This window comes from Pocillopora damicornis, chromosome 4 (genome assembly GCF_964200805.1).
Source record: "Pocillopora damicornis chromosome 4, jaPocDami1.2, whole genome shotgun sequence".
In the NCBI taxonomy this organism is placed as follows: Eukaryota; Metazoa; Cnidaria; class Anthozoa; order Scleractinia; family Pocilloporidae; genus Pocillopora; species Pocillopora damicornis.
This window is the reverse complement of record NC_142673.1, coordinates 6,019,673-6,034,555: the sequence shown is the minus strand read 5'-3', so window position 1 is coordinate 6,034,555 and position 14,883 is coordinate 6,019,673. Positions and strand designations below refer to the sequence as shown.

The following is a 14,883-nucleotide window of genomic DNA, read 5'->3' as shown; positions in this document are numbered from 1 at the left end:
CTTCACCGCTATCATATAGTCTTAATTACTGCTGGCTCTTCCTCTTCTACCCTTTCGTTTCGATGATTGTTGTGTTCTTCGAACGAGGTAATATATCGACTTTCATCTTTGCCATCCTTGAGAAATATTATAGACTTTTACATGTAACAAATAAAAATGCTAATTCTAAGTTTCTGAGACAGATTATTTTCCTTTTTTTTTTCTAAAATTCAAGTCGATCTGACTTCTCATAGCATCTTACGTCTGTGTAATGAAAGTTTGGGCGAAGTTGTTTGATCACAGGCTTCAAATTTATGAGGGACATAAGGTTGAAACAGCTTGAATGTTGAAATTGTTAAACTTTTATCGTTGATTATCGCATTTCAAACTAAAAATTTATCCAAATATTAATCGAACAGAGAAGAAACCATGGCTCGTAACCTAGAAATGGCGGTAGGACTCCACAAGGGTCACAAAACCACGAAAACAGTGCAGAAACCGAAACCATCCAGAAGAAAAGGAGTAAGTTTTTTTCCTATTATTCTTTTAACTGTGGTGCGGCATCGTTGGAGGGTGTAACAAGACAATTTAGTTTTATCAACTGAGTTGATAATTTAAATTGGCCACCTTAAAAAGTTACTGAAGTTGACGTTTCGAGCGTTAGCCCTTTGTCACAGCTCTCACGAAGGGCTAACGTTAGAAACATCAGCTTAAGAAGATCTGTATGATGGCTTCTTTACATAGCCTGAATAGTGGTGAGGTGCACTGTATGATCTCAGTGAAAGAGTGAGATGTTGTGCCTCTCTAATTCTAAGTTCTGAGTAAAAGCAAACCTCTGCTCCAATGCTAGTATTGTTATTGAGTATGATATTGAAGAAATGTTAAATGGTTTCCATGTTTACATAGCCTGATGTAAACACGTGGGAGGTTGGGAGAACAGGAGATAAGCGTAGGAAACCACGACGCAAAGCGGAGTGGTTTCCAGCTTATTGAGTGTTCTCCCAACCTCCCAAGTGTTTACATCAGGCTATGTAATACGGAAACCATTTTACATTTCTTTTATGAAATAACTAATGAAAGAGCCTCTTCTTGCAACAAAGGAAAGTGATGTGCTTGTTGTTGTTGTTCATTTGGCTTTTCGGCCGTTTCTTGAATACTGGGACAATTAAACTCCAAAGAAAAATTAGGAAAATCTTCTTCTTCCATTACTGTACTCAAAACAAACTTAAAGAAACTGAGTTACTGCTAAATAAATACCAGGGAGAACTCCACAAGAAGATTCAGTATGAGAACCGTGTTTACATACACTGATGTAAAATGGTTTTATGGCCAATCAGAGCGTGCATACTATTTGAATTATTTTATAAAATAATATTATGTACTAAGATATGGTTGTGTCCAGAAAGTGTAACAAACTTTTTCCTCACGCTCTTCCTGTTGTAAACAATTAGCAACTGTTTGCTTGTTTTTTTGCAATTCAAGGACAGAAAATGCCTGAACATTCAGTCCTACTAGACACATTTTTGAAACTAACTGGGCCATCTTGTTGCATATGTCACATACAGTGTCTGATCCAGGATTTCCAGCTAGGGGGGGCAATTTGTCCTAGTCATCAATTTTCTATCTCTTCTCTCTCCCCCCTCCCCCCCCCCTCCATCCCCATGGCATTTACTCAAACTAGTGCCCAGGAACCTCTGAAATTGAGCCTTTTATGTATGTTACTTTCCATGGATTTTGGTTCTTGCTTTACTTTTGATCTGAAATTTAAACCAAAATATTGTTTTAAGAAGATTTTGTACCCAGAGAATTTACATTTCCTTGTTCTTTTTCTTTTTAAACACAATTTGAAGTGTGCCTGAATGACCCAGAACAGGTATTTGAAAGGGTCATATTTGCTCAAACTGTGGCAATCCTGCAATGGCATGGTCTAGATCAGACACTGAACATTTAATTACTTTGTCACCATTGTATACAAACAACTATTACTAATTAAGGGAGAATGTTTAATGATAGAGTTATCATATGTCTTTAATTCCAATTCCACTCGCACTTGGGAATGGCTGTGCTACAGAATCTGGCAATGGAAATTGAATAGCTGCATGACTGTTTATCAGCAATGTTTGTGGAACATGTGTGAGTAGGCTGCTGAAGGTGGCATACTTGCTTTCAGTTTTGGCCAGTTACTGGTTCTTAGCTATAGCTGTGCACTTATTTAGGCTTGTTCTCGGGAGCTGTGAAGTGCTCTAAAATAGTCCAGAAGGAGAATTTTAAGGGACAATTTTTCTCAAACTTACCCAATCTTATAACTGAGTGCTTTTGGGTAGAAACTGTGTTCTGTCTTGTGGATGTGTTTTCCTTTCTACTTCCTATAACAGTAAGGATAAAAAGATGAAGACTCTTGGTGATCTATAAACTTTTCTTTCTTGTTTTTTTCCAGGCTGGTAACAAAAGGGTCAAATTCATCCGCGATCTTGTGCGTGAAGTTGTTGGATTTACACCTTATGAGAAACGTTGCATGGAGTTGCTCAGGATAGGCAAAGATAAAAGGGCCTTGAAATTTGTCAAGAAGAGGGTAATTATTGGCTGTTTAACATTTTTGACATTAATTGATTTGATCAACTCTCTAACCAAGTGTTATTTCAAATGTCATTGTAGCTGGGAACCCACACCCGAGGAAAGAGAAAGCGTGAAGAAATGCAAGGCGTCATTGCTGCAATGAGAAAACAACAACAACAACAGCATTAAATTGTCAATAAAAGTCTCTTTTCTCTGGATTTTGTTGTTTTGTCTGTGTGTCCGCAGAGAATATTTTGCCAACTAACAAAAATCAGAAGTGGCTTTCCATGTGTCATAGTATTTATTTGATCAATGTGGCTGCGTAGCATTTTGTGTTAAGATACATTGATGAACATGTGACCCTTGAACATGGTAAAATTGGAAAAGATTTATACCTAGAGGGCAACCATGATATTTTAAGGATCATACAAAGAACAGCAAACAAACTGAATTGTAATTTTATTTCCTTAACCCACTTTTACATTAAATTCTTAAACTCCCAAGATCTGATTGTTAATCCTCTCCTTGTGCTGCCACATAATTCCTTTTAAATTAGTTAAGGGAATTTGGTGTAATATCTAGATAACAATTTCCTCCTAATACGTTTCAGTATTAATAACCATTAGCTAAAAAACATATGGATATCATAGGCAGAGGTTCACCACTTGTGGGAGTTGAAGGGTAAACTCCCAAGATTTGATTGTTAATTCTACCCTCTTTTTGCTACAGACTTCCTTTGAAATAAGTTAGGAGAATTTGGTGCTAGATCTAGGTAACAACCTCTACCTGTTAGGCTTGAGTCTTCTCAATATCTGCTCGCTTGAAAATGCATGAATACAAGAGGGAGTTACTTTAATTTACTTTACCTGGTTTAGTATTTTACTTGTTGTTGATGACTATTAGTACTAGCACTTTGGAAACGGCATAATCAAAAAAAGAGCGCCATTTTTTTTAGTCTTTCCTGGGAAGATACGAGTTGCATGCAGAGTGATGAAGATTTGAAGATGTAGAGAGGATCCCAATTAAGGGGAGGTAACTTCATTTTGCAGCCCAAATTGTGCCCAATGAAAGATCGCAAGCATAAGTACATGGTACTTTTTTCATCTGGGACATCCGCGCTCATCAAAACGAAGAGCTTTTCATGTAAAGAAATTTTGTATATTTATGCTCTTAAGATATTTTTTCTGAATGTTAGATACAGGCCCTTCATTATGTATGAGTATAACTTAATAAAAGAGGCAGTTATCAAGTATGTTACTTGGTTAAAGGTTAATGTTGGCAGCCCAGCAAACGAAAAGCCAAGTCTATCTAAAATGTAATTTGTTATTTATCAAATTATGTAAGTTTTTTTTTTTACCTTCGTCAGTCGTCATGTCACAGAACACTGTGAAGGGTCTCCCTGAAGCTGTTGGGTCGATCCAGTACTCACCATCCCCCTGGGAGTTATCGCTTAATACGATTTCTCGGCAAGAATGACCTGGGATCGAGGATTTCGAGCCTTTCTTTGCTGTAGAGAAAATAAGTAAGCAGTCTTCTGTTAGAGAGAATATAGCTTTATCTTAACTGAGCTCATGCAACAAGCGAAGGAGTCAACGAGCAAAGGTAAAACTTACAGTCCCCTCCCTTCCAAAATGGCTTACAGACATAACTGGAAAATGTTCCTGGTTAACAATACCTCGGAAGGTATTCTCCATATAGGTAGCCGCTGGATTTTGCACATAATCCTCAGGTCTTGACTTCTTTGTCTCGTGGTTCATTTTACATTCCTTTTGATCCCAGAGATACGTCACACTTTGACATCTCTCCACTGAAGTGCACTCAAAATAGCAGCGGCTGAAATGGTCAGCGTACACACTTTTGTAGTCATGCCCAACCAAGGCAAAACCAAACTCCTCTTGGTTGTCCCGGCACGTAGACTGGCCGGTAAATGTTATGGGTAGGCCCAATATGACGAACAGGGCATAAAGACAAATTTCCATGGCGACTGAAACTCTGTAAGCAAAGGACATGTACATGTTCAGTTATTCAGTAATAATGATACTGTAGAGTTATAACATGTCGCTAACATCCATATGTACCTTTTCTTTAATAATTATAAGTACTAACGAGTTTTACATATAAAGGATATTACATGGCCGCGCGTGGAAGGGATCTGATAATATGACTGAATACGTAATATTCATTCCTACGGACGAAATTGAGGAAAAGAAATGACCCTTGCAGTGAACTACAATTTCAGAAATTTCCACTGACATGTCAACACATAAATGGCACGTTCAAGATGTCATCATTCCGAAACTGTTGAAACGCCATTTTTCATCAGAATCGTTTTCCTTACGATACAATTATTACCTCTTTTAGATAAGGATTGTGATAGTGCCTTGGTCTTCCTGAAGGATGAATTGTGCTGAAAAGCTGCTTTAGTTTCAAACGGGTTCACAATCATCGATTTTTGTGCAAAAACTTTCAACTTGTTTGAGTTGGACGCAGTATAAGATATACCAAATGAAACAAAAGGAGCGTTACTTGTTCTCAAGCTACATATTTCTGTGCCTCTTTCTCCAAGGCGACTCGTCTTTTCCTGGCTGTTTGTCAAATATACTGAGAAGCAGAGTGTTCGCCTATCGCCTATAACTCTTTCTTAAACTAGTAACCCATGGAAATTTGACATCATCGTCAAACGGGTTGTTTTAGCTTGTGTTTCAACCAATTGGCATACAGCGACTTAATCCTACTGTTTTATCCTAATGATAAATAAGAAATGCATCATTTTGTTGCTTTTTAACAGATAGTGTTAATTTTATACAATATGTCGGTAAGCAAGAGTGCGGGTTCAAAATATTCTTTATCCTATCCAAATAACTTTGTTAAATTAAAAACCCTTCAATCCTGAACATTCAAATAGATTCCGGCCTACATTTGAGGTGCCGACGCTAACGCAATAAAGCGTTTGTAGCTCCGGAGGTGTTCGGATCTTCTATTCCTTTTCGGCGTCGTCCTACTTCTCATTCTACTTCTTACAAAACACTTACCTACTTCATACTTTAAGAGTTGACTACGCCCTTTGAAATTTTTTCTTTGTCAAGGAAGAGAACTGTGAAATGGGAGTAAAAAGCCCATAACAACTTTTAAGTAGAGGATTGATACTCCACTTGAATACTTCTCAGTCATCGAGCTGAGAAATATCTTCTTGTTATCAATATTCCCAGCAAAGCTAAAGTTTTTCACCAATAATGCAGCAATATGGCATTGTCGATAGTATTATTGGGCAATGCCAGCCTTGTAATTCTCCTCCTCGTCAACTCTAGATCAATTTTAGCACTCTTCTTAAACTACGCTGGCAGCTTTTTTGTAACTGAGGCACCTTCGCTGAATTCGAAAAAGAAAATAATATGCTTTTCCCTAAAGATTTGCTTCCAGGTAGTTAAAAGATTGTCTTTCATTAATAATTAAGCCATCGTAGATTCATTGGTTATTAAACATATCGAGGATTAATATTTTCTGGAGTTATGCCTTCGCCTCATAAGATTCAGAACTTGTGCATGTACATCCTCTCGATTCACACCTCTGTGACAAGCTGAAGCGAAAAGAAGAGCCTTTTCTCTCACTAACGTAGTAAAGAACGTCAATGATTTTTGGAAACTGAGGTGGCACCCATTTTTGTTAATCAACTGGGTAGATTGAATTTTGAATACAGATTGTTAAGATCATTAACCGTCCCAAAAACTTTTCGTGCTCGAGGACATGCAAAACAATTTGAACTGTTTAACCTACAAAGTCATGCTAACTCGTACCAAATAGTGCCTTAGAGGCAAAGGATCGAAAGTCGAATGAGTTTCATTGGGAAACTGATGACGATACTCCAATTTTAAGTCTGATCATGTTTCAGGAAAGCATATATCTGCGAGGCGACAGCAAACAAACGACTTAACCATGCTGACTGATTCTAATGATAAATAAGAAATGCATCATATTCTTGCTTTTCCACTGAGGGTGTTAATTTTATACAATATGCCAGTACGCTAGAGTGCGGGTTAAAATTCAGTGTTCAAAATATTCTTTACCCATCCAACGAACTTTCTTAAATTAAACGCCCTTCAATCCTGAACATTCAAATAGATTCCGTCCTACATTTGAGGTGTCGACGCTAACACAGTAAGGCGTTTGCGGCTCCGGAGGTGTTCAGATCTTTTATTTCTTTTCGGCATCGTCCTACTTCTCGTTCTTCTTCTTACAAAACACTTACCTACTTCATACTTTAAAAGTTGACTACGCCCTTTGAAATCCTCTTTGTTAGGGAACAGGACTGTGAAATGGGAGTAAAAAGCCCATAATAACTTTTAAGTAGAGGATCGATACTCCACTTGAATATACTTCTCAGTTCTCATCGAGGGGAGAAATGTCTTCTTGTTATCAATATTGCCAGCAAAGTTAAAGTTTTTCATCAATAATGCAGCAATATGGCATTGTCGATGGTATTGTTGGGGCAATGCCTGCCTTGTAATTCTTTTTGTCATCAACTCTAGATCAGTTCTAGCAATCTTCTTAAACTACGCGGGCAGCTTTTGTGACACTGAGGTACGCTCGCAGAATCCGAAAAAGAAAAAATAAAGGGGGTTTTCCCTACAGATTTGCTTCCAGGTCGTTAAAACATTGTGTTTTATCAATAATTAAGCGATCTTAGATTCACTGGTTATTAAACATATCGAGGATTAATACTTTTTGGAGTTATGCCGTCGCCTCATAAGATTCAAAACTTGTGCGTGTACATCCTCTCCATTCACACCTCTGTTAGAGGCTGGAGCGAAAAGAAAAGCCTTTTCCTATAGAACCTAGTAAAGAACGTCAATAACTGTTGGAAACTGAGGTGGTAACTATTTTTGCTAATCAACTGGGTAGACTGAATTTCAAATACAGATCGTTAAGATCATTAGCCATCCTAAAAACTTTTCTAGCGATGAAATGAACTTTCTACTTTTTCCTTGCATAAAAACAAAGATGCAAGAATGCACGCGGTAAGACTGAGCAAACACAAATTACAGTGTATATAACGTTGAAAAGAAGTACAAGGAATAATGTGAACTCGAGTACATTTTGCGAACTGTGGTCATTAGTGATATTTTGAAAGTTTTTGTAAATGCACATTATCAGTATATTTGTAAGCTGTGTAAGAAGATGATGGTCTTTCATCCAGCTCTTCTTGGATTATTGCTAAAGTTGTCTGATTCAAAGACTGACAGCAGTAATATATAATGAATACCAAAGCTGGAGTAGATGGATTCTCGGAGTCATTTTCCCGCAACGTTCGCATAAAAGTAGCCTAAATCTGTTGATGGTAAGGAAGACAACGTGGAGATAAATAATTTGTTCGGCACTGTATCCACCGTCACTCTGCAGCCAGACTGGAGATGAATTTTGGCGACCTGACGTTGGTTGTAGTTTGAATCTATTAAAGGGTGGGCGAAGAGAGCAAATCCGGCGTAAATTTCCAAGGTTACCTGCTCTTTTACCGAATCATCTGGAAACCGTACGGTTCTCTTGCTACAATTCAATGGAGTCAAATTGATGAATTTCTCATTGCCAGTAATCTCATACAGTCAAGTTCTTTTGATAAATGCAGCATAAATAGTTTTTACTAGGGAAAAGAAAACTGGCGGAAATCCGTAGTTAAATATTTAAATACTCAAATTATCCAACTCCGTTTTTTCTGTTCCTCATCTACACCATAAAAGCTGTTCTTAAAATTGACTAGTGAAAGGTTGAATCAATCCCTCTATCTCTACATGTTCTTATGAATATAATGAAACTCAATTTTCGTCTCGCACAGCCTTATCATTACAGCTGTAATTAACAAAATCAGGTTTACTTTCTAGACGTGAGATGGAACCATCCGCCTTGACTGGAAAGCAATAATACAAGCTTTAAGTCACAAGGTCACACGAGATTTCTGCATTTTTTCAGCCAAGTCCCTCTAACTATCATTGGCCGAAAAAGTGAAATTTTGAGACAATTTCGTTGCAAATTCATTCACAATAAAAGACTGAACATGATCCGGCGGTCAGATATTAAATCCCTACTGGAATCAGTTTGGCACTAAACTTAAGTTCTGTTTACTGCCGAACCCCTGGATTTACAAGGAGGGGGAAAGGGGAGAGAGGACAGCCCTCTAGAGGTCTCGTGCAGTTTTTTTTAAAAAAGGAATCTAATTTTATATCAAAATCATTTCTACAATCAGCATATTCTTCGTAATCAGGTTTTGAATTTTGACTGAAATAAACCTTACACGGAGTCATGTTCTTTCAGACATTTTTGATCGTTAATTTGTGCGTTCGGAATCATTATCGTCCACTTTCCTTTCACCCGCTTCATTTCCTCCTTCAGCCTCCACATCTAAACATTAAATCAATATTACTGAATAAGTATATATATATATATATATATATATATATATATATAGCTGCTACCATAGTTTTTATTCCAGCAATTTCTTTTTGATTCAAAATAGCTCTTTTATGATCCTCTTGCGCGTATGTAACTCATTTCCCCTCCCTTCCTCAGAAAAAGGTACCAATGCAATACAAGACATTTCGTTTCATTTATTCCTTACCTGTACAATTGAGATCATCCGCAATATATTTTTCACCGTGAAGAGGGAAGAATCCTCCTCCATAACTGAAAATGAAATCTGACTTTATGTCGCATTACTGAGGATTTCACGCCTTTTCGGCGTCGTTAATTTTCTTCCCGTCAAAATGAAATTCTTAAGTATTTCATCCGATGCAATTTGTTTATAATAAAACAACCTAATCCTGGTCCAAGTAAGTCACAACCTGAAATCGAGGAACATTTTCTTCGCATAGATATGCCTCTTCACGTTAAGTTCTCCTGATATTATACACATCGTTCCCGCATTCAGCTCAAAATTCTTGCACATATGATTTCGCCCTATTACAACCACGCGTGACCAAAACGGAATTTCCCCTTTCAGCGTCAGTATATTCTCATGCAAGGAGACAGTGAGAAGAAGGAAATGAATCAACTTAAAGATATCCTTTGATTTAACACAGAATTCTCAGAGCTAACATCACAAGAAATGTTTTAAAAATACTATAGAAAGTTTCTTGAGCGTGAAACAGCATTCCAGTGTTATCATTCTTGTTCCAGAAACCATCTATTGATTCTGGGACGATGCGAATAAGACTGAAATTGTAATATATTATTTTTTAAATGCACCCAGTGAAATTTCTACATCATAATTTAATGAGAAAACCAATTAACCAGTCTAACACAATACCTTCAATTAAACCAAATCCATACAATTACGAAAATATAATTAACTTCATTTTATAGCGCGCAGTTGGGGTGTTAAGCCAGAACCTTCTATGTCTGATCTTCTATCATGCGCTACAGTTGTTTGAAAAGATTAAGAGACTCTTAATTCTTGATTCTTACCTGGAATATTGTTCAACAGATTTGTCATGTCACCCTGACCATTGACGATAGCCAAGAGGTAACAAACCTGAGTGCAATGTTTATCAATGAAATAAACGTTTCACCCTGTATTAAGCGGTCAGTTTTCAAAGTACCGCATTTTTTACCACTCAATCGTTGTAATTTTCTCCTCTAATAAGCGGTCACCTCTATCAAGCGATCGCGGTCGCCCTTTACTAAGTTCTAACGGCCTGTTTTTCTGTTTTTCTCTTTTGTTTTTGTTTTTTGTCCGCCACCTTTATTGAATGGTCACTGAAAGTGGAACCACCGAGAGAATAATCTTTGAGATAATTCTTAATCCATGTTTGTCTCCCAAAATCAAAGTATTAGTAGTAGTACCAGTATTTCGAGCGAGGTTCTGTACATCGAATGGTCAGTTATGGCATAAAGTGGCGTTGTTTATTGTTTTTTACAATACCCCTATTGTGGAACCTATATATAGCGGCAAACCTGTATTAAGCGGCCATTCTCCGTGAGTGACCGCCAAGAAAAGGCTTGACTGGATAAAACGAATTATCTTTTCAGCAGATAACAAAGAGGTTAAATGTGTAACAAGCCCCCCTCAGAGCTGACTGCTGAGTTTTCTAGTGGACTAATGACGGCCGGAAACATTGAAAACCAAATTATGTTTTACACAACTAGCTCTGCGCAGATATCAAGAGGTAAGATTGTGTGATGATCTCCTCAAAACATTAAACAATCAATAAAATCACTTATTAAATTAAATTTTGCAGCTGTCCTATTTTACCTGGTGAACTCTCTTTGCAGTTTTAGCTATAAATTTATTCATCAAGGTGGGTGGGTGATTATTAGTTTTAATTAGCCTTTTCCAACGTATTGTTAAAACGTTTTGAGATGTTATTTCTATATTTTGTATAGTGGCCTCCTGGAGAACGAGGTTCAGTGCATTTTCCCTGAAAAGGTGAGAAAAGAAACTGTTTTAAGTAACTACAATGTTCAAGTTTAAACTGAATCATTCACAAGAAATGCGGCAGTTGTGAGTTAATGATACGATGGCACCACAAGAAAGGGCAAATTCAATTGTGAGCTTGTGTTTTCGCACTCTATCATCGTTGGAAACCCTATGACTTTCGCATTCGACACGGTAGCTGAGTACTTTTAAGACCTCGTCAATCAAGTTGTGTTTGCTCTGACGAGAAGAATCTTAGTCCCAGAAAAAAATTTCCATTTGGCTAAGAGAAAAAAACTGATGATTTATTTTTTAATTACAAATCTTCTTAATCAAAACGTGACTTGACGGATTTTGGAGAAAACTTAAGCTTAAGAGACTTTAGTCCAGCAAGATTTTCTTGACAAGACTTTCGCTGAAATAAGTAGCAAGGAACTTTTCTTTGGCGATGAAGATTGATGTTAAGGGTTCTACGCCCCGAAATGAAAGCATGCATATGCATTTTACAAAATTAATGAAGTTGTGCTTGAACTAAAAACAAATAAACACAAATATCTGACCGAAAAAAGAAACTATATGAAATAAAAACGAACCGACAATTTAGGTCAAAGAAATTCTTAGATACTAAACAACACGGCCACGTTAGCAAAAACTAACGTAGATGATAACGAAACGACGAACCAAGAACTACGTAGTGTAAATCAACTAATTGAAAAAAAACTGCCCATGGCGAGTGAAGCATACACGTACTAATGAGAAACAAGTACCCACAGCGATCATGTAATTATTGCGGAACCTCACGCAGAAACGCGAATACGATTCAATAGAAGTTGAATTCCTTCGCTGTCACATCTAATAGTCGAACTGTTTTGTAAATTCTAGTTGCTACGGGCGAGTATAGTACACTTGCCAACGTAAACGAGAGAGCGAACTTGAGGTCTTAACCTGTCTTTGTGTATTTCAGAATGTTTGCCAAAGCAATAACGGCCCTATTTTACATAGTGGTCCAACCCACAGCAGTTTTTGGTGACCGTGCAAAAAGTCTTGTATGCCGGGACAACAGAGAAGAGCATGGTTTTGCTTTAGTTGGACATGACTACAGAAGAGAATCCGCACACCATTTTGGTCACTGTTTCTTTGAGTGCAGCTCAGAGGAAAAGTGTCAAAGTGTGACGTATCTTTGGGATCAAAAGGAATGTAGATTGAACAAGGAGACAAAGAAGTCAAGACCAGAGGATTTCATAGATAACGCAGCTGCTACCTATATGGAGAATAACTTTCGAGGTAGCCTAGATAACTCTCTGATCCCAGGTAAGATATAAGCACATGAGCTGACAGAAGACCTCTTACTTCTATTTTCTTACAGCAAAGAAAGGCTCAAAATATTTAGTCCCAGGCTATTCCTGCCAAGATATCTTGACAAGCGGTGACGCTGAGGGGGATGGTGAGTACTGGATCGACCCGACAGCTTCAGGGGATCCCTTCATAGCGTTCTGTGACATGACAACTGCACAAGGTTAGTTTAGACCTTAACTAGGTTAAAAGCCGCCGTTAAGTGCTTTATTTTCGTGTGTCTTATTGGTTGAACAGCGAAATTATTCGGCGTTTTAAACGGTGATAGTTCCATATCTAGTTCCACAGCTACTTAGGACTTGCCCAAACCAGATTTCTAGGGTATTGTTTTGAATCAATTTCTGTACAAGATACAACTAAAATCATGTCAGTCTTAAGGAAAATAAATACTTTGTTTGCGAAGAGTAATGTAAGTACAACCATTACAGCAGGTGGACGTCATTAGCTGATATTATTTTGTTATGATATTATTCTCCCTTTGAACACAACACAATGTAACTTCGTACCCAGGGTCCTCTCTTTTGCACCTAGGTGAAAATAGCCTGGTACAAAATCGAGGCTACAGGGAGTGGAACAATCAGATTGGTTGGGCGAGAGCTAATCTTTGCTTACCTTTTCACCCATTCACCTTGATATGTTTACAAATACCTTTTTTTTTTGTCAGGTGGATGGACTCTTATCGGTCGCTTTCTTATGAAAGATAATAATCCTGATAACCTTCCATCTGTTACCTCAAATTCTTACAGGGAGATTCTCCCTAAATATAAATCTAACAACCACTATTTGTTACGGAAGGGCTTCAATCAGCTAAGAAACGACATGGGCTTCACACAGATCCGGTTCTACTGCTTCAAAAAGAAAGTTGGCCGCGTGCTTCACATCATGACCAACAAGGATTCCAAGGGAGCAAATGTGTTGGCGTATTTAACAGACAGTAACAGTTTTCCCCGCGCTTGCGGTTCTTTTACGCGTCTCGGAGACGACCACTCAATACTTGCAAGAAACTGTGAAAAATGGGGCCACCCAACGGAAAACAGATGGGGGCATAGCGGGTATTTAAAAGACAACCGTCTGTTTTCAAGAGCACTGTTAATTCCGTGGGCCCGCTATTACTCGCTCATAGGCTCTTTGCCTCATGCTTGTGATGATGATGTCGCCAAAGACATCGCAATGTCTTTGGGTGACTTATGGCAGATATTTGTGCGTTAAAAGTCCTAGAATTGACAACACCCGAGGGAGAGTCATTATGCATTTCCTGAGGGGGGTAGTGGGGCATTTTTTGGGGAGGTTACATAGTTTTCAAGGGGAACGGAGTGGGGGATTAGTTGTCACCAACAACGTATCATGGGGGTACTATAGAAAATTGACTGCCAATTAACTGCCAATGAAAAGGGGGGGAGGGAAGGGAGAGAAGGGGATCCATAAGAATATTATAGAGCCTTAGGGAGGATCAGATAAATTTTTTGTGACTCAACCAAAATCCTCCAAAGTTCGGTAGAAAACGCACATTTTAGGCGTAAGGGTAAACTTCCCGTAATACCTCGTTGACTGCAACGAAAAAAACTTTTGATTTTCTTTTTCCTACGGAAGAAATCTTTTAGCCTCTGCTTAATGTTCTCACCGACAGTGATGAGCGAGTAGTTTTTTTTCAGTATATACCAAACAGAAAAGTATAGCTCATTTATGTCGACATACTGAAAATGGTCTGAAATCAAACTCTTGACTTGCGATTGTCTCATCGGTTGCTCGGATGTAAAAAATACTTGCTATTCATTTCCGGACTAACCAATCAGAGCGCGCGAAAAGCACTATTTTATTCACCTGTAAAGTATAAACTAATTTTCATTCTATATCTAAATGGACAGACCGTAGACAGTCTCTGAGGAAAGACAACGTCGTGGAAACACAGAAAGCTAGTACGACTGAAAGTCCGTTTACGTTTGACCCATTGTTATCTGTCATGAATCTGTCATAACCTAAGGAGCCAATACGCCTACTGGTTCCTTCGTTCCCTCTCAGTTATATTGCTTTGGGTTTCTTATTTCCTCAAAGCCAACATTTAGGATTCTACTTTTTGCGGGGTTGAAATTTATTTGAGCAGACGATCATGGAAAATTAGGACTTTCTGTAAGATGGTTTTCAAAAGTTTGAGTTTTTTCAGAAATTTTAATTAACTAATTAGCGTTCCTTTCCATTGGTAAATCTGGTGGACAAATTTTTTGATAAAATTTTATGTACTGAGCTTATTTATACTGTGAGCATAAATTAGGTGCCTTTGTCAATAGATGGGCGTTCATAACGAGTTTCCCAGTAAGAACTGTTGAATATTGGCCAAATTCCTTGTTTGTGGACTTTTATGGGCAGATACGAAGTCGAGGTTCATATCAAGGGAGAAAAAAAAGAACAAGAACAATATTTAGCCACCTTGACAATACAATACACCTTGTCAATAAAGAACAATTATTTGACACATGTTTCCTAGTCGCATCTGTCTCACTGTCGTAATGAACCAATCAGAACACAGGATCAGCCTCATCTTGCCTGCTTGCGGAGCATTTCAACCTATATGGTGGTTTTTAGGAAGTAAATTAAGC

The 14,883-nt window shown here is 37.9% G+C and overlaps 3 protein-coding genes across 3 annotated transcripts; 2 read left to right on the top strand and 1 right to left on the bottom strand.

The window, feature by feature from the left end:
• The first annotated feature begins 41 nt into the window (after nucleotides 1-41).
• Nucleotides 42-2,753, top strand: LOC113675710 (large ribosomal subunit protein eL36). The gene is made up of 4 exons (XM_027192305.2): nucleotides 42-87; nucleotides 399-501; nucleotides 2,417-2,551; nucleotides 2,635-2,753. The coding sequence occupies exons 2-4, from the start codon at nucleotides 409-411 to the stop codon at nucleotides 2,722-2,724; spliced, it is 318 nt and encodes a 105-aa protein (XP_027048106.1). The 5' UTR covers nucleotides 42-87; nucleotides 399-408; the 3' UTR covers nucleotides 2,725-2,753.
• A 1,003-nt stretch (nucleotides 2,754-3,756) lies between these two features.
• LOC149046597 (uncharacterized) lies at nucleotides 3,757-4,641 on the bottom strand. Its single transcript, XM_089203382.1, has 2 exons — nucleotides 4,211-4,641; nucleotides 3,757-4,042 (listed from the first exon to the last, which is right to left on the bottom strand). Exons 1-2 carry the CDS (start codon nucleotides 4,548-4,550, stop codon nucleotides 3,840-3,842), a joined length of 543 nt encoding a protein of 180 aa, XP_089059508.1. The 5' UTR covers nucleotides 4,551-4,641; the 3' UTR covers nucleotides 3,757-3,839.
• A 6,967-nt stretch (nucleotides 4,642-11,608) lies between these two features.
• LOC149046596 (uncharacterized) lies at nucleotides 11,609-13,655 on the top strand. Its single transcript, XM_089202648.1, has 3 exons — nucleotides 11,609-12,220; nucleotides 12,303-12,452; nucleotides 12,954-13,655. Exons 1-3 carry the CDS (start codon nucleotides 11,902-11,904, stop codon nucleotides 13,496-13,498), a joined length of 1,014 nt encoding a protein of 337 aa, XP_089058774.1. The 5' UTR covers nucleotides 11,609-11,901; the 3' UTR covers nucleotides 13,499-13,655.
• The last annotated feature ends 1,228 nt before the right edge of the window (nucleotides 13,656-14,883 follow it).